Below are 21,922 nucleotides of genomic sequence, written 5' to 3'. Positions count from 1 at the left end.
ACATAACAAGTTTGCAAAAAATGAAGAACAACAAATTGCTATAAATAAATACAGAAAATCGATAGTAATTTGTAGGGAGGGAAATTTCTTAAGGAGGGGCTCTCTAAGCTAATCTAAGTTTTGGTATCATATCTGAGTAAAAGAGACAATACAAACGCAAAAGGTTCCCATTATGGTGTGAAGGTGCCTTTTTAAATTTTTCCTAAATGAAAAGTTAGACGATAAATTTTGTATTTCCCTCTGTAACTCATGCCATAGCTTGGCCTCCATGTTCCTTTAGTGTCCATTATGTCTCATCTCTTTCCATAGACTGTTAAATATTTTAATTCTGTGGCGCCGTACTGAATTCAAAGATATGGTCAGAACTAACATTTTCAAGATAAAAATAACTTTTCGGTGAACATGTTAGCTCTAGATAAAAAAATTAAAAAGAGAACAATATCTTTCTGAATAATACGTGGCGGATCCAGGGGGGTGCAAAGGTACCCTGGGTACCAGAGCCGCAAAAATTAAAATTAAAAAATCAGCTCTCACTCTCATAATTTTTTAATTTTAATTTTTGCGGCTCTGGTACCCAGGGTAGTGCAAAGGGTGCTTGAGCACCGGTCAGATTTTCAAAGTACTGTTTTTTGTACCTGTTTCTGTGCGTGTTTCCGAAAAGCTAAAGATTAATACTGATTCGATGTTTTCATAAATTTTGCATGAAAAATATCCTTTTATCTAAAGAATTTTCCTTTGTCGCGTTAATGTTTACAATCGTGGCATATTCACTGGAACGAAATTCTGGTAGAATGCAAGTGCTGACCAATTAGATTGCGGATAACAAAATCATCCTCCAATGAAATCCCATTATTCTATGCTACTCCGAGCACCGGTGGATTCGTAAATTACAATTGTCACGAACGGAGCTAGCCAATCAACTCTTCTCACCGGTGCTCAGATCCAGCATTATCCAATCATTTGCTTTATCACTGGTGTACAACGTAATCTGAGCACCGGTCAAGACGAAATAGCCAATAAAAATTCAGGGAAATTGATGGATAGGGAACTGGCATAGGCTTTTGGGATTTGCGGCAACTCTCGTTGTATTACGGGGTGCATGAACAGAAACATTGCTTTAATATTTATGGCAAAAGAAAAGCCTGGTCAAAGAAATGCCATGTTATTAGTTGATTTGAGTTTCGCAAACGTGAATCAATGTTGTTTGCTTTGAGGTAACCAACTATGCAACTTTGCTTTGAGGTAACCAACTATGAATTGCTTAACATTTTTCAAATATATCCCTAACCAGTAAAACTTACCAGCCTACAACTGCCTTTATATTTTTTTCTATACCTTTTCTTTTTCGTCTTTATCCCCTTTACTTATAATTCATTTTATTTTCTTTAAATTTTACTCTTACTGTTATATATAACTTCAAACTGAAATGGAAATCTTGTGTTTAAATACGTCATTAGGGCACATGACTCGATAGCTCTTCACGAGTTTTTTCATGTTTCCTTCAGCAAAACAAATGTAAAACAAAAGTGCTAATTTCTGTATTTTAAATTTGCATGTTTGGTATATTGTAATTAACATTTGTTCTTGCTGATAAAAGGTTTTTAGTTTGAGTTTGAGTTCATAATTGTGATACTACGACAAAGCGTCAATTGAAGTGTTGAGATATTCGCTTTGTTTTTTTACGCGAGTAATGGCATCGCAGCTCTCCTTTGTGATTTTCCTAAAGGAAGAATATTTCAAAGAGGCGTGTACATGCCTGTCGAATTTCTTGGAACATCAAAAAAAACTTTAACATAATATATAAAATGAAAGAAAAATAAAATTCATTTTTTAAGAACACAATTCCAAGCTGCAAAAGATAGCTTTCAACCAGTGTAACGAATTTCGTAAAATATTTTCTAAATACATTGCCTTATTTTGTACAATACTTTCCTTGCTTCCATAGCCACTCTTGTTTACCGTTTTCTATCATATTTTTGGCCCCATTAGAGAGTGGGGCTTATTGAGAAAAAGATAAAAATCCACCAATAAAAAATTGAGCTTTGGAATTTAAACAATGATTGTTCTTAGAAAAATCAATCACACTTGTTATGGGCATAAAAATAACAATATCTCAATTTCATCCGAGTCGAAATCCTAGTAGATTTGCATAAATACTGGTGTGGCATCTTGAATATTTAAATTGTCAATACCTTCAAATGTATTTTTAAGTTATTCTGTCAGTAGTTGCAGAACATTTTCCAAATTGAAACAGCAATGGTTTTATTCAATATATTTAAACTGATTACTATTGTAAAGATTTGCTTGTCTCTATATGTTTTCAAAAATTTGGGGGGTGCTCATTGGAGAGTGGGTGCTGATTAGAGAAATTTTGCTCAAAAGGGGGGCGTGCATTAGAAAGGGATGCTCATTGGAAAAATACGCTACTTAACAAACCATGGACAAATACGGAATTACATCCGTTTTAATTTTGGTTGTTTTAATTTTCTCAGTTTCTCCTTTTACCTTACGATTGTTATAGTTTTTTCTTGTAAAACCAGGCTAGCCAATTGCAAATTACCTTGTAATAGTGAGATTTGTAATTGTAGTTTATATTGAATTGAAAATGAAATGTTTCCATTGAAAATGAAATGTTTCCATTATTATTATTGTTGTTATTGTATTTTATGTTATTGGTATTTTTCCTATACGTAAAGTATGAAAAGCCTCTTAAGGTTACGGTAAACGTTTTCTGGATGAAAACATCAATTTTTCACACTCAAGTAGCCGAGCTTTCAAGGTACACAATGATATCAAATTTGAAACAAACAGAAATTTTGAAAATGGAAAAATCCCATGTAAACTAAGGTTTCCATAATTTCTTTATTAGAACCTTTTAGTTGAGGCCTGAAGACCTCTTGACCTGCCGATTATCGTTGCTTTGCGGTTGTGGTCGCATGTCTCTTTTACAATATCGCATGACACATCGATATATCCAATGTACGGCCGTGTTTATTAAACTGGCTTATTGATCTTAAAGCTTATTAAAGCTTCAGGTGTCTTGACCCGGATTACACTGTGGTTTACGAGTGTACCTTGCAAGCGAGATCAGTAAAGTCCCGTTTTCTCTGGACTTACAATTCGTCTACATACAGGTACGAAAAAGCTATTTTGTAACCACGGAACCAATCGAATGGCTCAAAACTTTGCACACGGCCAGGACAGATGTCGGGTAAGCAAAAGGTGTCTCAAAATTTTTGTATTTGCTCTGGTCCGTCTTTTATAGCCAAATACAGCTATGAGAGGGAAGCAAAATTGTTTGCCAATTTTTGACAGGGTTTAGTTTCAAGAGGAGGAGGAATTTGAAAAATCTGAGATAAACTTTGGTAGCTTAAGATCTGCGCTTTCTGCTGATATAAGTCAGATTTTGATACCTCAAACGCAAGGGTACAAAATAGCTTTTGAAGGTGAAACACTCATTTGAGCAATAAATTTGCCTGGAAAGTATCATTTTTCAATATTTGCCAATTATTTTGATATGGTTGAAATCGCCACATTCTTGTGCATTTAATGATGTATAGTTTAATCTGATTCCGTTAATAGTTTTGCTTTTAGGGAGAGAAAACCAAAGATCGTGTCAAAAACGTTTACCCTAACTTTAAGCCCCTAGAAAGATAGGAAAGATTAAAAGAACATCCCAGGTGTAATATGGTTGGTATCTTAACAGGTCTACAGATCAATAGTCACTTGAGTCAATGCTTGAGATCAATAGTCTCTTATATCTTCAAGTATTTGTAATTACAAACGTGCATTTTTTCCTCTCTATGTTATGGCCCCGGGGTAGACAGAGTTAATGCTCCCCGGGGTATCGTTTTGTAGTGGATGTAACTTTTTATAATGTATAAAAAGTCTATGCTGTTATCAAGTATATAATTCTCACACAGCATTTAAAGAGGTATTTAGTTATTTTGTAATTTCATATTTCATACTGGGAACCAAAGTTATTTCATATTTCAAGACCTAAAAACCTAAATATTTATATTTTCATTCCGAAGATCTCAATTTTTTCATATTTCAAACACCCCTCTCGCGACTGAGCGAATGCACACTGGGGCATGCGCAAACTTCCTCATTCGCTGCAAATGCGCGACCATTTGCTGAGTAGCTCAATAATCAACTCCTATTTCCTATTGTGTGACTCAGTTGAACTACTGGGCGACTGGTCGCGTTCGCCGATTCGCTGACTTGTTGATTCGATTTCGCCAAATCGCGCGACCAGAGCCACTAGGCGAATTCTTTCATGCGAATCGAATAAATTTTCGTAGCGATAGAGTAGGACCATGATCTACTTTCTGCGAATCGAATTTTTTCGCTGCAAATCTGAGAACATGACACCACGCATGCTCGATTCGAGCGAAAGAATTCGCCTAGTGGAAATCGGGTTGTCTAGCAACACTGCACCTTTTTGTCAGCCTAACCAATTAAAACACTCCGCATGCTAAACCCATAAAAACACCACGGGAGCACTGACAGATAACAGATACAGGCCTGTATGCCGCGATTTGACAGACATGCTGTGTGCACGGTGAACGGGGAAATCCTTGACAAATACAAATAGGAATATCTGCATTATAAGATTAATCTGGGAGCCTATCATCGCATGATTTGCTAATCTCGAATGGATTCTTCCGCAAGAAGGTCGATTATGGTATGTTAACTGTTCATATTTCATCTGGGTACTTACCTATCTGACAGTGAATTGAATTGATTAAGATTTACCTGTTTTTCGAAACCGCAAGATTTTTTAACTAACTCCCGTATATGGTTTTATGAGAATCTGTGTTAGTTATTTCCCCTTTTTACTACGAGACCCTAACCGGGCTCATTGTCGTATAAATGCAAGGCCCTGCTGAGAGAAAAGAAAGCTTCCTCGTAGGACTCCAGGACGAACCACCCAGACTGCACCTGATGGGTTATTTGGGTCACGTAATAAAAATTTGAACCACCTGCCCATCATCTGTAAGAAATTACAGCTGCATTGCTGGCAAAAAATACCTATCCTACTTACCATACAATACAAGCGTACCAGTTTACACCCGTTTACACGATCAGTCAAGACTGATGACCTAGTATTATTTTCCTTCATTTTCACTATAAACAGTGACAAGGAAGGTGCCGCTGTGGAATTAGTTATAGCTGTTGTTTCAAAACTAAACGAAAAAGATTCAAAACAGAAAAAAAACTTCGTGGGTTAAACCATGGCTCAGCAGTTAGGTGCCTTAAACTTCTTCAAACTTCTGTTTTTTGATTCGCGATCTTTGTTGATTTTTCCTCTCAAACGCTAATAAAAAAATCTGTTTACTCAATGCGCTTTGCTTTGCCAGCCATTTCTTTTCGAAAAATCGATTTCTCCGCATGAAGTTGCACATGACGCAATAATTGATAAGAGCACAAAGAAGGGTACAAAGAAGGGATTAACGTAGCAAATATGAAACACCGCAATACGCCGAGGATAAACAACAATAAATACACGTAAATCAGTAAAGGCTAATATTTCGCCTCTGCATACGGGGCTTCATCAACTTTTGCTCTGATTAAGCCCCGTATACCGGGGCGAAATATTAGCCTTTTTACTGATTTACGTGTATTAATTGTTGTTTATTCTCGGCGTATTGCGGTGTTTCATATTTGCTACATTTTTATCTACTTTTCCCAGCAAGATTTCCTTGGGGCCCGTCGATCAGCCTGCTACAGTGACCTTTTCTTCATTCACACAAAGGGATTAACGCCCGCTTCGTTTTCAAAGGATGATTGACATTCCGTTTTGACTGTAACTGGTCCAACTTTAAAAAGGACTGGCAGTTTAAACTGATTGTCGGAAAAACGTCAGTTTTCAGTCGTTTACACGATCAGTTTTTCTGCAATCAGTGAAAATTGACAGTTTAAACTGATCGTGTATTTCAGCCTTAAAAGTTGCTCGAAGTTGCACGAAGCAGCAAGAATAATCCCTTTTGATATTTTTTAATTTTCAAATTTGATTGGAATGCCCAAATGCTGTTTTATTATTTGGAGCTGCTTAGGAAGTGTTTAATTTTGGTTATCCCATTATTTCAGCACAATATAACAGTCTCAAAATTATTGTTTAAATTCAAAATGTTTTTCAGCAATTAAAAATATCTCTAGAAATAAGCTGGGTAAATCCTGACCCATAGGCCTTTTTTTCAGAGGGGGCTCAAAAAATTAATGACAATTCCTAATGGTAGCTGCTGATGTCACAGGATAGAAAGTGGATTAGCTAAGGGCTTAAAGGTGATTTTTCCGTGCATTTTTCATTATCGAGGAATAAGAAACACACAAATGAAGTGATTGAAAGTTTATTTTTAACTCATTACCAGTTTCTTTAGGTTGAGATCATCCTTGAAAATCCCTTTACCAAACATCCTTTATATAAGCATTTTTCAGGACCTTGTTCATGCTTCTGAGGTGGAACGTTGATTTACACAATCAAACAAATATTTGAAATCAATTCCTGGCTGCTAAAAGTGAAGGGTTTCATCTTTCAGCAAAGACACTGGGACCATTTCTAAGTTTGAGGGACACAAACAGAAAGTGGCAACAGTTCATTGAAAAAGGGACACTTGTATAAAGAGACTACTACTTAAAAAATGTCATTTTTCTGAAAAGTTAAGGGGCACATACCCCTGGTGTTGTCCCAGTTCTAACCTCTCTTCCTTACACTATTTGAAGTTAAGGTTTTGACACCTGAACATTTACAAGACATATTGGTCACAATTTGAATATATTGAGCTGTTTAGTAGGATTTGAATCTGGGCTGTCACTATATAAACCAAAACAACTTTGAAAACAGCAAATTATCTTTAGTCTTGCTTGCTATATCTTTTTTGGAAACTTCGAAGTATAGTCGAATTTTAAATGCCTCATTTCTCATTTATGATACTTGAACTCTATTTTAAAATTGGATTTTGATTTTCCATTCCTATTTTTAGGAGTCAGATAAGGAATATTGCAAGTCTTCAAGACCTCCAGACAGTGAGAGCAGTCAAGCTTTAGGCTTGCAGTATCGCATTGACGAATCTCCTTCATGGCCACTGTGCATCTTTCTTGGCCTGCAGGTATAATGAATATGATAAGAACATTTTTCAAAGGCATTTCATATCATGAATTGTTTCGAATGATTTATCACACTATTGCTATTTTACTCTATCACGATTTATGCCATAACAATTTTTAAATCCTGCAAATGTCAAATACCCATTATTGTTTCCCTTTATCCATTTTTCATTGTTTGCTGTCGTTAAGGCTGATTCTCTTTGTTCATACAAATATTTGTTTGGAATAAGACCTTTCTGTGTTTGGAGAAGTAGCTAGGAAGATCTTTCTCCCAACTTAATTGAGGTCATTGATGTTATGTCCCTTTCTTTAGAATGTAAAACATAATTCTGGTGTAGAAATTGAAGATATGAATTCAAAAAGAAACATGAAATAGTTTTTTATAGATTTTCCAAGTCATTTTACTGAATGCCCTGGTTTGCATTTATTGTTTCCCTCATACTGATAACTGATACCTTAATAATTTCAAATCCTTTAAAGAAGAATAAACAATTTGTGCCCATATTTGACAAATACTTTCAGAAAAGTACATAAGCAAACAAGCTCAACAGGGAAATAAATGAAAGCACTACAAGCTCAGTCAGATTTTGTGGCTTTAAGATGGTGAAGTGTAGAAAAAGTAATTGGAAAGGGCTAGCTTGACAAGGGCAGTACCCACAAAAAGATGACTTTAGCCCATGGCCAAGCAGGAGCCGACCCATAAACTTGCAAACAGTTAACAAAATGCTACAACAAAACACTAAAAAGGAAAAAAAGCTTCATTTAATTTGTTTTTGCTACTTAGCACCTGAAGGTAGTTTTAGGACACTAAGATACTGTGCTTATTGAGCAGTGTCCTGGTCCTTCCTCTCGATGTTACTATACCTCCTGAATCCATAATAGAGAGATGGTGACTCTCCTTTCTCTAAATGGAAATTTGGTCATGTCAGAGGGCCAAAACCACAGACCATTGGGTCAATAGTCAGCGATTCCAAACACAAAGCCATCCTTTCACCTGAATGGAAGGTGTGTCCCATCCATGAATTTAAAAATCAAGGGTTTCACTTGTTCCAAATATAGGATTAAACATAGAACGATTTGGTCCGAAAATTTCTTTGCCCAAAAATCTAAAAGGTTTGAAAACATTTTTTCTCCTCATTGGAATATAAATGAAAGCATGCAATGACTAACAACTTCGGGAATCAATTTCTTTTTGGGGAGCCTGGTCTCAAAAAGCGATACATTCTTTTTTAATCATATTTTTCTTTTGGCAATTTTGAGCATCTTTAATTTGCAGTCATGTCAAATATAGATATGGGCACCAGTTGCTGTAGCTATGGCGGAAGTAGGGATGTTACAACACCCTTCGATAAAAATCCACTCTGGAAACGAGTAGTTTTTTGCCCTTTAGGGGTGCTTCGATGGAAAGTTGTCACCAGCAAATATAAGGTGGCTCAGCCTGGACATCTTAAGGACTAAAGCTTACAGTGGTCCTGTTGGCAACCTTTCCTTTTGTCCCTGGAAACGGGGGTGGATGTGATGAGTTGACATTGCCTTGAAAAGATCCCTTTAAATTTTGACGTGGAGACAAAGAACGGAAACGTAAACACAAAAATTTGTAATCCTCAGCATTAAGTGTGCTGCTTTCTTCAGTTAAATTTCTGCTGAAGGAGTGCAGTGCAGCAAATCAGTAGTGGAGACCTCGGGGCGAGAGGGCGGCTGCCCCCCAATATATTTTAAGGTAATGGTCTTTTTTTCTAAAACAATGGGATAATGTGATGTTATCTTATCAAGACAATATGCTTGTCCCCAGTATTTGACCGAGTGTCCGCTCTGCAGCAATACTGAAAAACTAAGATAATTGTTGCTATAGTTTCCTAATGTGTTTATTTCCATTTCATTAGAAACACCCTTTAATGTTTCACTGTAAAATTTTGCCGTAGTTAGCCTTAATTGAAATTCGTGTTTATTTGATTCAGCATTACCTCACGATGTTTGGAGCCACGATTGCAGTTCCATTTCTGCTTGCCCCCTCACTGTGCATCGCAGATAATCCTCTGATACTTGGTGAAGTTATCAGTACCATATTTTTTGTGTCTGGTATTGCTACATTGTTACAAACTTTTTTGGGCAATAGGTTAGTTATATTTGATTATGTATTTTGCTTGACGACTAAGGTAATCAATAGTGGAATAAATTTCAGCAACGAGCTCACTTATTGTCAATTAAGTCGTCACTGTCGACATCTTCCTCGAGGTGTTGCTTCTACGTTCAGCATCCATGACTGTGGACACGGCCTTCAGTCTTCTTGCTCCAGCACTGCATGACTGATCAGCTTCGAAACAATGAATGTCATGGTCTCGTGAACCATCATGTAGAAAACAGAGCCCAAAACATCCACTCGAAAAGAAGCAACATCGTTTCCCTATAAATTTCCTTCTTTGCAGTTTATCAACAATTGAATATTGTTAACTTTCGAAACACAGAAAAGCCTCAAATGTGCCATTTCTGAGTCAAAAAGGCAACAAATTCATAATTTGTAAAAAGATCATATTTATCGCAAATTGCCTGCTATTATAGTTCTATTCTGTTACAGTTTCTTTTTCTTCAGAAATGAAGATGTCTTTTGTTTTGTATAAGCGGGCTGCTTATGACGCTGAATGTACTTAGAGGCGAAGCAGCATCTTTTTATGACAGTATGTTTGTAACGTTATCCTTTGTCATGAAAAAACATTTTTATAATGCATGTGATCAATTCCCGTATAATGAAACTTGGTTGTAGGAACTGAACTGGGACATGCATACAGTTCTTTACTTTTCTGTTTTTGTTATCTTAGGAATTGTCTAACTTCATTCTTTGTACCCACAGACTACCAATTGTGCAGGGAGCAACATTTTCCTTTCTGGGCCCAACATTCGTTATTCTGTCGCTACCAGGGTTCAAATGTCCGGTTGATTCACAGAAAGGTGAGTTTCGTTTTCTACTTTCTCCAAAGGCCTCATTCCTTAAGGGCCAACTTTGCAAACGGCTCGATGTTTTGAGTTCATCCTGTATTTCATTCTAGGGAACAACACTACAGGCTCAACCCATGATTGGAGAATCGGAATGCGCGAGGTTTGAATTTAAACTTGAAATTTTTTCAGGAAACTAAACACGATTAGAGTTCCAGAAAATTCAATCTTTTTTATACTCATAGTGTCATTTTAACTATAAGGTCATTTGATTTATTTGAATGACTTTTTTAGTATCATAAGCACTAAATCCCAGGGGCGGATACAGAATAAAAGTTGACGGTCGCACATTAATACTAACCAGCAGGCGGTCTAGGGGGCCTCCCACGTGATCAAGGGCGGAGCCATGATGGGGGCCCAGCCCCCCGGAACCAGAGCAACTAGGTCTAATTTTGAAGACAAAAACCCTAAAGTTCACAATCCTAATCATTTCAACCATTATAGATAAAAGGAATAATTTCTTCTTTTTTCAAGAAATGCATCATAATTTTTGGTCTAAAATATTTTCTAACTGCGATTTGTCCCGCTAAGCAATACTGATACACTATGATCGATGAAACGCCTTAATGGATGCCTATCTCTTTAGGAGCGGAAGTTGGCTCACCAACGAGGTTTGCAGGCCTTGCAGTATAGTTTTGAGAGTGGCGACGGGACTGGGGCCCTGAAACGTTCGAATCTTTCAGTCAAACATTTTTCCCTTGAAAAGGTTTTCCAAATTTTCCAGCAAATCCAACACGCAGTTGAAACAAAATATCTTGAGATTCAGAAGTGTACACTACCTATGCAGCTCTTCCGTATAGATAAAGAAAATTGGGATTCTTCTCTTTTACAACTTCCAACCGCACCAACTTTCTTCCCTTGCCAGCAGTTGTGCGGCACAATAATCTAACATAGTGTTTACAGACTTTTTGTGCCGCACAAATATGTGAAAACTTGAATTTTGATTGGCGAGATTTGGTAAAATATTTGCATAACAAAGAGCCCTGCATATTTGTGCGGCACGGGCGATATGCTTAAAAATCATACTGTTTACGGTCTAGGATGGTATTGGAATTTTTTCTATATTGAATTGTGTGTGAAATCGTCCAAGTTCGGTCCTGTGTTTATTGTGTAAAGAGAGGGAAATGTATTATCTGTAGGGAGGAAAATAAAATATTGTGGTAAACACGATTGCCTTATTTCAATGACTGAAGACTAAAACTAAATACTGAAAATCTGACGGTCTTCCGTGCGACCTTTGCGACACCCTGAATCCGCCCCTGCTAAATCCGAATGTCTTGTAAAGAGGAAACCATTTCATGGCCCATACCTATTTTGCCTGTTTTAGAGCCTGTAAGCACGGGCAATTTGGGCCTGTACTGAGATTTCAGCACGGGCTGAGAGTTCCATGCAAACGGAGAAAATTGAACCACGGAACGCATGTGAATGAAAGTGATGAATCGTAGGACATCTTTTATTATATTCTAGAAAATAAATTATGACCATAAGTTTGATCCGACCATGACCCGTGTTGAGATTTGCCTTGAAAATGAGCGATGGATTAAAGTCTCAGACCTTGTTGAACTCAGCCCTGGCTGAAATGCCCAACGTAAACGGCATCTTCAGGTCGAGTGAGTGGAATGGTAAATTGCTTAGCTGCATATCCAATTCAAGGAAAATAAATTTCATTCTGCAATTGGCGGTTTAACAGATTATAGATTTAAAGTTCTTAAATGCAGCGTTATTTTGTTTTCATCTCAGGTCCAAGGAGCCATAATGGTGTCATCACTGTTCCAGATAATCTTGGGTTTCTCAGGATTGGTTGGCTTGATCACAAAGTTCATAGGCCCGCTGACAGTTACACCAACCATATCGCTTATTGGCCTATCGCTGTTCCCTGCGGCTGGCTTCTATTCTGGTAATTTTGTTGCCTTATACTGAGATTTTTAAATTTAAATTTTTAACTTTTGTTCTTGTTCCTGTCAATTAAACTTTACCCAGTTTCTTTCGTGGCTTTTCCCCTTTGGCACATCCGTTCATTAATATTCCTCAAGACAGCTAAGTCATGTTGGCTTTTACTTGTTGAAAAATAACCTTTGGTATGGTTTAGTAACCTTACCAAAAAAAACCTTTGGTATAGTAAGTTAATTAGATATCTTGTTGTTAAACTTCGGAATACATAATCTGTTGAACTCTAAAGTGCCCCATCTAAACAGCCCCTTCAAAATGGAACTGAATATCTACTTGTTTTGCAAGATCAACCAGGAAGCTATTTTGATCTGCAAATTTTCTGCTTTGGGTCTTTCTTGCTGCTTTGAGCGGAAACTGATCATGTTTGGGGGAGGGGACATGGGGATATTCCTTGCTTTTCCCTATCCCAGTTATGGATCGAATAGCTGGATCGAGACCTTTGTCTTTTATAATAAGCAAATTGCAGATACTTCTAAAAAATTTCAATTCGTTAAATAGGAGAGGGGCCCGCTCCTCGATTAGTAAATCCGCTGAGAGAGTTCTTCCTTCAAGTCATTTCCATCATACATTTGATTAGTCTTTGTGTTTCTATCTATATATCATGTGTTAATTTCTGTTTCATTGTTTTAAATTTTATTGTTATGATACTCTTGTAGCTTAGTTATTCTTTATGTTTAGTTGGAATTTAACATGTAAGCATAATATGTAATTTATAACAAAGCATGAGCTGAACTGAACTGAAGTACATTGTTTGAGGCATATTTACGTTGCCTTCTTAAGCTGTTCCGCTTTGATATCCCAGACAATTGCTTTCATGCTTATGTTTTTGTAAATCATTGCTTACTCGTCTTACGATTGACTTTAAAATGTGATGCATTAATCTTTCTTCGTACCATTTGCATAACATTCTTTCGTAACTAACTTACTACATTATGTGACGTAGTTTTTCTCTTTGCAGGTAAGCAGTGGGGAATAGCATGTCTGTACGTATCATAGACTTTCCTTTCTATATTTTTGATCAATTTCTGTGACTAAGCTTTTGAAATTGATTAAGATTTTGCTTGAGTGAAGGCGTTTTATCTATCTTTTTTAGTTTTTTTTCAGTTATCGTCAGCTATCTGTTATCTAGAACATCTACCTGTTATCTAGAACATCTACCAAAAAGAGTGCAACTTATATTTGGTCAATTACTAGGGAATGGATTGGGGAAAAGTTGTATTTGCCAGTCCTCGACGTCCTGACATCTCTGAAGTTGTAAATGGGATCATTTTATAAATAGTCTTGCTCCAAGTTTAATTCGTGCTTGAGAGAGGATTCGAAATGTTTCGCCTTTCCCCGATTCGTCCGTCTCCTTCGTAGAGGTCCACAGGAAGGAAAAAAATACTCCCCTCTCAAGCGCGAAATAGCCTCTGAGCAAGTTTATTTTAAAAACAACCACCCTACGGCCTCTGTATACAGTTGAGGCTCTGTTGTCCGAACACTTGGTTATCTGAATGGCAGGTTTTATTTTCGGAAAATCTGCCTCGCTCCTTTTAACCTCGCTTAAGAAGCTCTCAGATTTTACTCAGATATATCAGAACTTTAGTATTTTCTGACCCCTTTGCCCAAAAAAGAATTCTCCCTTTTTTTTCTGACAGGCCAGTGAATTACAAACATGTAATATCAATAAATTTGACCTTTTTTAAAAACTTGCATCTTTTCTATAGGCTGTTCATAATTATTGATGAAATCTCTTCTTCCATTGAATTTTAGTTTAAAGGGAACTTTTCTAAAGACAAGAATACAGGGAATTATATTACCGCTTTATCAGAAGCAATATAGCGCTAAAGAATTTCAAAACTAGCTACCCTGTTGAAGCATTTTGCCAAGAAGCATTGCTTGAAGATTGTTTAAAGGAGCTTGAAACTGCTATAATATGATGTTTCTTTATGTTTTTCTACCGTTTTTCTGCTTAGCCCCGAATTTTACTTATTTGAAAACCCCTTCTTCGAAAAAATTGTCTCGGTCTCTTGAGAGTTCAGCTTACGGAGGCTCAACTGTACATGAAGGCAGGGACTGCGAAAGTGGGGGCTGAGGAAGGATTAGCCTCCTCAATAATTCCAAAAATATGCTTTAAACAACACAATAAATCGTCTTGCTTTTGGCTTGGGGTATGTTCAGCTCCCCTAAAACTCGTTAGCCTCCCCTCTCATAATCTGAATCATGTTCTGCGCTCCCTGTATGTGAGTATCTCAGTTATATTTTGCCCAGGGCGTTAAGATGCACAACCTAATGATTGCATAATTTTTCTAGGACCGTGTTTTTGATACTACTGTTCTCTCAAGTTCTGACTAACAAGAAGGTTCCATTGCCATGGATTTCATCTGAACGAAAACTGACTGTAGTCTGGGTTCCAATTTTCAAGCTTTTCCCTGTATGTATGCTTTCTGAATCCATCCTATATTCGTTTTTTTTTGCAATCGTGCAAAGAGAAATAATTTTAAATCTTCCCAATCACTCTCATATAGACAATATTTTATCTAACACCTTAAGTCTTGCGTCGAAAATTTAAAGCCCACAACAAGAGCTACAGAGGAGAATTGCTTTCAATCCTGAAATCTTGAAATCCTTCTTGCAAGGCTCTGCTCCTTGCTGTTCTTTTACTGCCAAAAGTTTTGCTTTTTCCAATAAAAACTGTGTTTTTTCTAGTTCCTTGCCTGATTTTTATAATTCTAGCTTGTTCTGTTTGGAATGTGCCTATCGATCAACTTATTTGTTCTAATGCAATGTTGTGTTCAAACAGATCTTGTTGGCTATTGTTCTGGCCTGGGTTGTTAGTGCCATTGTGACCGCAGCGGGCGGGTTTTCTTCAAACCCAAAAGCAGCCTCGTATTCAGCAAGAACTGATTCTCGTATTGGTGTCTTGAAGAACGCTGACTGGTTTCGGATACCTTATCCAGGTTAGCTATTTATCACCAGTTTTTTTTCTAAAGTCATCTGCTCCACCTTTTTTAATCATCTTGGACGGAAAGATTTATAGGAACGGCACAGAGACACCAATTTGTGACCAAAGCCATATCAACAGGATGATTTTCTAAAAAAATCTTTCTTCGAAAATCCTTTATTTTTACTAGTGCAAGTTTCGTCAAGTTGGGACAATTTTTCGCTTGACAAACATACTTCAACTACCGACATAATAGGATTTGTAAATGGATGCTTTTCAAAAAAATGTGTCAGTTGAAAAGTTTTCTAGGTGCCCTTGACAATCAAGCTCGTGAAGGCCTCAACTATCATGGCTGATGCTCAAAAAAATTATGGCGGGGAACTCCACATCGACATTTGATCTGTGTCTTCAGTTTCCCTATCAAGTTGCACGCTGAGTATTTGGTCTGCCCGTCGCGAGGGCTTTTAAAGTGCCTGTGACATGATCTTTTTTATTCCCTTAATTTAAGCGTTGCATTGCTCTTATATTAGATCTGAACTTTTTTTTAATAAAAGCGTTTTGATATTGAAACTAAGCAAAATAGTGCGGCCTAGCCAAGTCGCTTTATCATCATTCGCCGTTCTCTTGTGACGTCATGGGAGGAACTCGTTATTGTAACAATGTAAGCGCTACCTTCAAAAATCTTATCCTCGCTGCCACTACTTTATCTGGAAATATTGCTCATATTGGACCTGTTAGATTTCCCACATTGACTACGATACAAAATCTCGAAGGAGGAGGCGATCGGGTCCCTCCCGTGACGTCACTGTCTACTCATTCTGAAAACCAAGATGGCGAATTTTGGCGTAGAATATTGCCAATAACTCCTTCATTTCTCACGAAACGTAAAAACTAACCTCAGAAATAAAAATAACAGGCGTTTTTACATAAGAATAGATATATAAACCCAAAAGTACGAAAATCATGTCACAGGCACTTTAAGTAAAATTTTCCCAACTGAGCCTTTTGAATTAAAAAAGAAGGTGTATTTTAAAGAATAAAAACACGGCAAATTGAGACTGATTCACAGATTCCTCTGGGTCTACACACGAACGAACAATTGCTCGCTAAATGTTGACAAGATTTTTTTATCAGTATCAAAACCATATGAAGTAAAAGTAGATGAGGCTTAGTGTAGTTTCTCATGCAGTATAACATCGTGACAGAATATGATGAATATGTTTTCACTAGATATACGCCATAATGTCCTAGTCACATTTTAGAAAGGACCGAAAAAGCATTAAAGAAACATTCGTTGTCTATATCGTAGAAAAAAGTGACTTTGGACCAGTATTTGGGCCTATGAAACATCTCTAGTTTGTGAGAATCTGATTTACGAAAAGTAAGCAAAACACAATGGTAAGCATAATTGAGAAAAACCTGATGGAGAGATGGGTTGTAGGCAGGTCATCAGAAAACCACAGTTTTGGTGATCAGAATTTCGTTAGAGAAGCAAGAAGCCTGAAAAGCAGAAAGTGGTTACCTCACCTGCTTCCCTAGAAACGCCACTATAGGATTTTCAAACATTAAAAAAGAATAAATGAAGTAGAATTCTACTATTCGGAAGAGCTAGGGAATATTGCTCGTGCTGAACCTCTTTGCATTTTAGGCCAATGGGGTACTCCTACACTCAGCTTGGCTGGCGTGTTTGGGATGCTTGCTGGAGTGCTTGCGTCGATGATAGAATCGATTGGAGACTACTACGCATGTGCAAGACTCAGTGGAGCTCCTCCGCCTCCAGGACACGCGATCAACAGAGGAATTGGTATGGAGGGGATAGGCTGCCTACTTGCTGGTGCATTTGGATCTGGCAATGGCACGACGTCTTATGGGGAGAATATAGCCGCGATTGGAATAACAAAGGTTTGTGTATGAAATGCTGGTTCTGTGTGTGAAACGTAAAATTTTGTCGCGTTATTGTCTATTTTTAGCGGTGTTATTTGTTGCCATTTGTCTGTCTTAATTTGTTGGCTTTTCATGTTGCGGCGATTCCTTTCATAGCCAATCAAGATTCTACTTCTATGTTCCGAACGACCAAGTGACCACCAATCGACAGAGTGACCGCAAGCACACCCTATTTTCTGCCTCACTTGTAATTTTGACCAGTGTATGTGCCCGTAACCGGTCGTAGCAGCTTTTATGCTTCTATATTCATTTCATTGAGCACGTGTTGAAAGAAGATAGAAATTGGTATATATTGGATTGCTAAGTCAAATTAGTAAAAGCGTATTATTCCTAGTTGATGGAATTTGGCAGTGAGAAAGACTGAGAAAATATTTCTAGAATTCTGTATATAAGTTTTGTTGACAACTCGATTCAAATAAAATCATACTTTTTATTTGTTTTATGTTTTAAAACACTAAACTCCATTTTAGGTTGGAAGCCGTCGCGTTATCCAGTTTGGAGCTATCTTTATGTTGATCTTAGGCGCCCTTGGCAAATTTGGTGCATTATTCGCAACCATACCCGAGCCAATTGTCGGAGGAATGTTTTGGACATTGTTTGGGATGATCTTAGCTGTTGGATTGTCCAACCTGCAGTATGTGAATATGAATTCGTCGCGGAATTTGTTTGTTCTTGGTTTCTCGTTTTTTACGGGAATGGTAATTCCCGACTGGCTAGAGAAAAACCCAGGGGCGATTAACACTGGTAAGACGTCAATTTATTAAGATAAATAATATTGTTAAAGGGGGTGCAGATCCCAAAATTTGCCGACCAGATTGGCGTTCCTAAGGTGTGGCTGTTGGCATTAATACAGCGTGGCAAAACTGTTTCTGATGAGATCTTGAGCCATTTGGGAATATATATAAAAAATTTTTAAAGCAGGCATAGAGTGCATTATTTGGGCGGATTTGTTCATTGCATTTAATTGATCTTCAAAGTTTTATACTGTGGTGTAATAGATAATAATCTGTCAATCTTGAAATTGCCTACACGCCGAAAGTCTGGGGGCTCGGCACACCCCACCGTACCCTTCTTTGGCTACGGATATCTCAGACACTCCTTTTTTAAAAAATCTTTCCTTTTGGTTTTTTATGAAAATTACATTGAATTTTTCCTTTATTGAAAGATAATTTGTGTCAGTTTATTCAAATGGTCATTACTCCCATATTCTTGGCGTATGTATGGTGTAGCTGCGCGAAATTTTTCTGGTAACCTCCGCTCACAGAACCTTTCGCTTTCCGCGACTTTATACCCCACTAAATGGTATCCCTATATGATATAACGGTATCTAACCATGCAATCTTTTCCAAAGAAAGACGAAGCAAAGTCACTTTGATATTATTTGGCATTTTTCCAACATTCTATTATTTGCAAGCTATAGCCTTTTTGAAGTCACTTTTTATTTTACTGATAATGTCACTTTTTCAAGGCAACGGAATAAAACAATAATGGAATGATTACTTCTTTGTTTGATTAGCCTTTTAACGAGATTTATGGATTCACCTTGATTGTTTGTCAATTTAAATCTTTACTTGAAAGATACACAAATACGTAAGCTGCAGAGGTATATTATTTTGGTTTATCTATTTCCTTTATTAAATCGTAGTTATGAATGAAAAATATCGTTTATAATCTTAACATGATATATGCCATAATTTCAAACAGATATGAAACCCTTTACATAACATTATCAGCCTAACTCTCCCAGGGAAAATTTTTCTATCGGTGAAACAAGCTCTTAAAAGAGTTTTTTTCTGTACCCCAGCTTCCAGGCTCAACTGTACACACGGCCCTGTATAAAACACTGAATTCATTTTTCAATAGGTGTGGAAGAGCTTGATCAAATCATTGAGGTACTGTTGAAAACAGAAATGGCCGTGGCGTGTATAATTGCAATGATTTTGGACAACACACTACCTGGTACAGATGAGGACCGTGGCATAATCAGCTGGCGGAAAGAAACAGTGTCAGAGGGCTCCATGCAGACATCTTCCATTCATGTCTATGATCCTATCTGCACAAAGTTATGGGTTGGGAAAAAATGGCTGAAATATGTGCCATTTTTGCCATACTATGGTAATTATGAAGATAACGCACCAACTAATATAGAGATGAAGCCTTGCCCCTCTCCTGAAAGTGCAGACATCGCTATACTGTAGATGTATTTTTTCCACTGTTTGACTGTCGATTTTTCCACTCGTTTAGAATATTTTGGGGGGGGGGGGGGGCCAACGTCAGCACTATCTGTTGAAACTGAGATTTAATGTAAATTTTTTATACTACTCCGACACCTTGGCACTGTTTCTTTACTACTCCCCCTTTCCTTGCGGTGGATGAGTCAAAAAACGCAAGCTTAAAATTCGTACCTGTCAGAATTTTTGATAACTGGATACAATTGTTGATACAATATATATAGTTTTAATGGCTGTTTGGATCATTCCTATCATAAACAAATCCATAGGAACATTGACGAAGGCGCTGACTTTTAATTTTCCCGAAGTTAATTCAGAAAGGTGAAAATAGACTCTGCCAAATTGGCACATACCGTAAATCCTCGAATAAGCCCCCGGGGGCTTATTTGCAAAAATGAATTTTTGGGTGGAGGATTAGTATTTTCCTCTAAGATCGACATAAAAACGACATAATTTTCTCAATGAAATAAATAGAAAAATTGCAAAAAAGATGTTGTCCTGTGGGGGCTTTCTTGAAATAAGATCTTTGCAATGATGAAATAAAATCTTTCATTACTTTGCAATGATGCTTCCCTCAAATAAGCCCCCACGGGGGCTTATTCAAGGGGGGGGGGCTTATTTGCAAAAATGATTTTTTAGGTGGGGTCTTATTCGGGGGGGCTATTCGAGCGTGGGGGCTTATTCAAGGATTTACGGTATGTCTGCAGTTTGTAACCCACTCCTTGCAAAATACACTCAAACTTACCCTTTATATCGTATATCAGATCAGTATACGGGTTACTTTACCATAATTCTAATTTTGACTGCATAACCTAAAAATGCCATAGAGTACTACTAAATACTCATAATCAGTTGAATATGATAAAGATCGGGTGAAATATGGCCAATGAAATGTTTGAAATATGATAAAGGATTACTGTTATTTTGGTTCTGTTCATAAAGTTATGAACAGAGACCAAATTACGAAGGTTTAAAAGTAAACTGCCTGTGCTTATGTGGCCACATCTAAACCAATTCGTGTCACATTCAACTGATTTTGCACTTTTAGAGATACACTCAAATTTTTTTATAAGAAACAAGGTCGATGTTGAGTACTCCAGTTTCTTAATGTTCTGAAAATTTCAATACTCACTGTTTCTTAATGGTTTAATGAATGATGTTATGAAATGTTCGTGACCTTTTTTTCACGTCAAGAGATTCGCATCCGTTCTGACGCTGTATTTAGACATGGAAAGTGTATTTGTATCCCTTGTGTCTTAATTCCTAGGCCATCAGGGCAATCATGTTCTTGGATTTTACAAAATTTCGTCGTTCTCAGTTTTATCACGATTTAATAGTTTCTTAATTTTCTTGCTTCGAGTACTGAATTTTTTTAATTTTTTCTGACTGTCCAGTACTCGTTTTTTATAGCCAGGTTCTTGTAAAAAAATGAGTGTATTTCATTATGCTCTTTTAGGTTATCGACTTTTTATATGATACTTTTACGTTTATAGAAATCCAGTATGTTAAATAAACAATTAATCCAGCATTAAAAGTGTTCATTTTTATTTGTCAGTTTTCTGTTTTGTCATTTATTTTTCTTTAATTCACTTTTTATATTAGTTTTGAATTTTTGATACCCTTATATTACATATTATATATTACAAAATTATACCTTTGTCACAGATTCTTGTATTTGTTAATTTTGTAAGTGGTTATGATGTAAATTTTGGTTATGAGACCTCTCACGTCTCACGGGCAACACCCATTACCCTCCCACTCTGCTGTAGCTGGCGCCGCAACTGGCTGCATAACCAGAAAATGCCCTCGAATTGCTTAGTTGCTGTACGAAACGAGCAAAGGGTTGATATTTTGGGGCCATGATTTAAAATGTTTCTTTTCTTTTCGGTTACCAAAGTGCGGTGGTGATGGCAAATTGGCCTTGGACCTTGAGGTCTAGAGAGCCCTCGAGGTTTCCAGTTTCTGAAGCAGCTAGTAAGACATAACAAAATTTTACAGCTTTAAAATGATATCACAGAATATCTATATAATTCTAGCCAGGCTTTATGTAGCAGCCTTTTTTACCTCTCTGGAATCTTTATTACGGTGCCCCTTAAACAAGCTTTTAGGCCTTATAGAATGTTTGTTAGGGTGCCCCTTTAGACAGGCTTCCCCCACAATGCTTCCCACGTCCTCAAATTCAAAACGCTTTATTCAAGACGCTTTATTCAAGACTTGTTGTTGTTGTTGTTGTAAATTTATTTTAATTCGATATAAGAAACAATTGCTAACAATATATACATACATATATAATGTTAACTAATCAAAATCGAGTATAGCTACCAGTTAGTACTTAAAAGGAATAATGGATACAAAATTAAAGATTACATTGCATTTTCTGGTAGAAACTGACAGGCACTGCATTTGCAATTACTCTTCAAACTCTTCAAATTTTCTGCGGATTTCAACTCGTTGGGTAGGCCATTCTAAATCTGTGGCCCGATTGACATAAGACTTTTGGATCCAAATGTTGTTTGATTAGGTCTAACATGGGCTAAGTTACTCGGATTTCTTAATGAATAATTTGACGAACGTAATTTAAAAATACTCTGCATAGAAGGTGGGTTTAACTCTTTTACTGTTTTGAATATTTCAATACACAGAATTCTTTGACGAGCGACGAGCATCGTGCATTTGTCTGCCTTCACAAGCAGATCGTTATACGAACTGGTATGATCATTATATGTTGGATTGTAAGAACAATGATATATTTAATATTATTAGATGGTAAATT

The 21,922-nt window shown here is 37.0% G+C and overlaps 1 protein-coding gene across 1 annotated transcript; it reads left to right on the top strand.

Moving 5' to 3' along the window:
- The first annotated feature begins 4,200 nt into the window (after positions 1 to 4,200).
- LOC135682859 (solute carrier family 23 member 1) lies at positions 4,201 to 21,510 on the top strand. Its single transcript, XM_089113240.1, has 12 exons — positions 4,201 to 4,687; positions 6,987 to 7,112; positions 9,069 to 9,226; positions 9,959 to 10,056; positions 10,155 to 10,204; positions 11,842 to 11,998; positions 13,010 to 13,034; positions 14,344 to 14,464; positions 14,834 to 14,990; positions 16,623 to 16,876; positions 17,389 to 17,662; positions 18,782 to 21,510. Exons 1-12 carry the CDS (start codon positions 4,658 to 4,660, stop codon positions 19,114 to 19,116), a joined length of 1,785 nt encoding a protein of 594 aa, XP_088969366.1. The 5' UTR covers positions 4,201 to 4,657; the 3' UTR covers positions 19,117 to 21,510.
- Positions 21,511 to 21,922: the final 412 nt, after the last annotated feature.

This window comes from Rhopilema esculentum, chromosome 16 (genome assembly GCF_057945365.1).
Source record: "Rhopilema esculentum isolate cy_ngs chromosome 16, ASM5794536v1, whole genome shotgun sequence".
NCBI classification, from domain to species: domain Eukaryota; kingdom Metazoa; phylum Cnidaria; class Scyphozoa; order Rhizostomeae; family Rhizostomatidae; genus Rhopilema; species Rhopilema esculentum.
The sequence above is the reverse complement of the archived record's forward strand: the minus strand, read 5'-3'. Positions and strand labels throughout refer to the sequence as shown.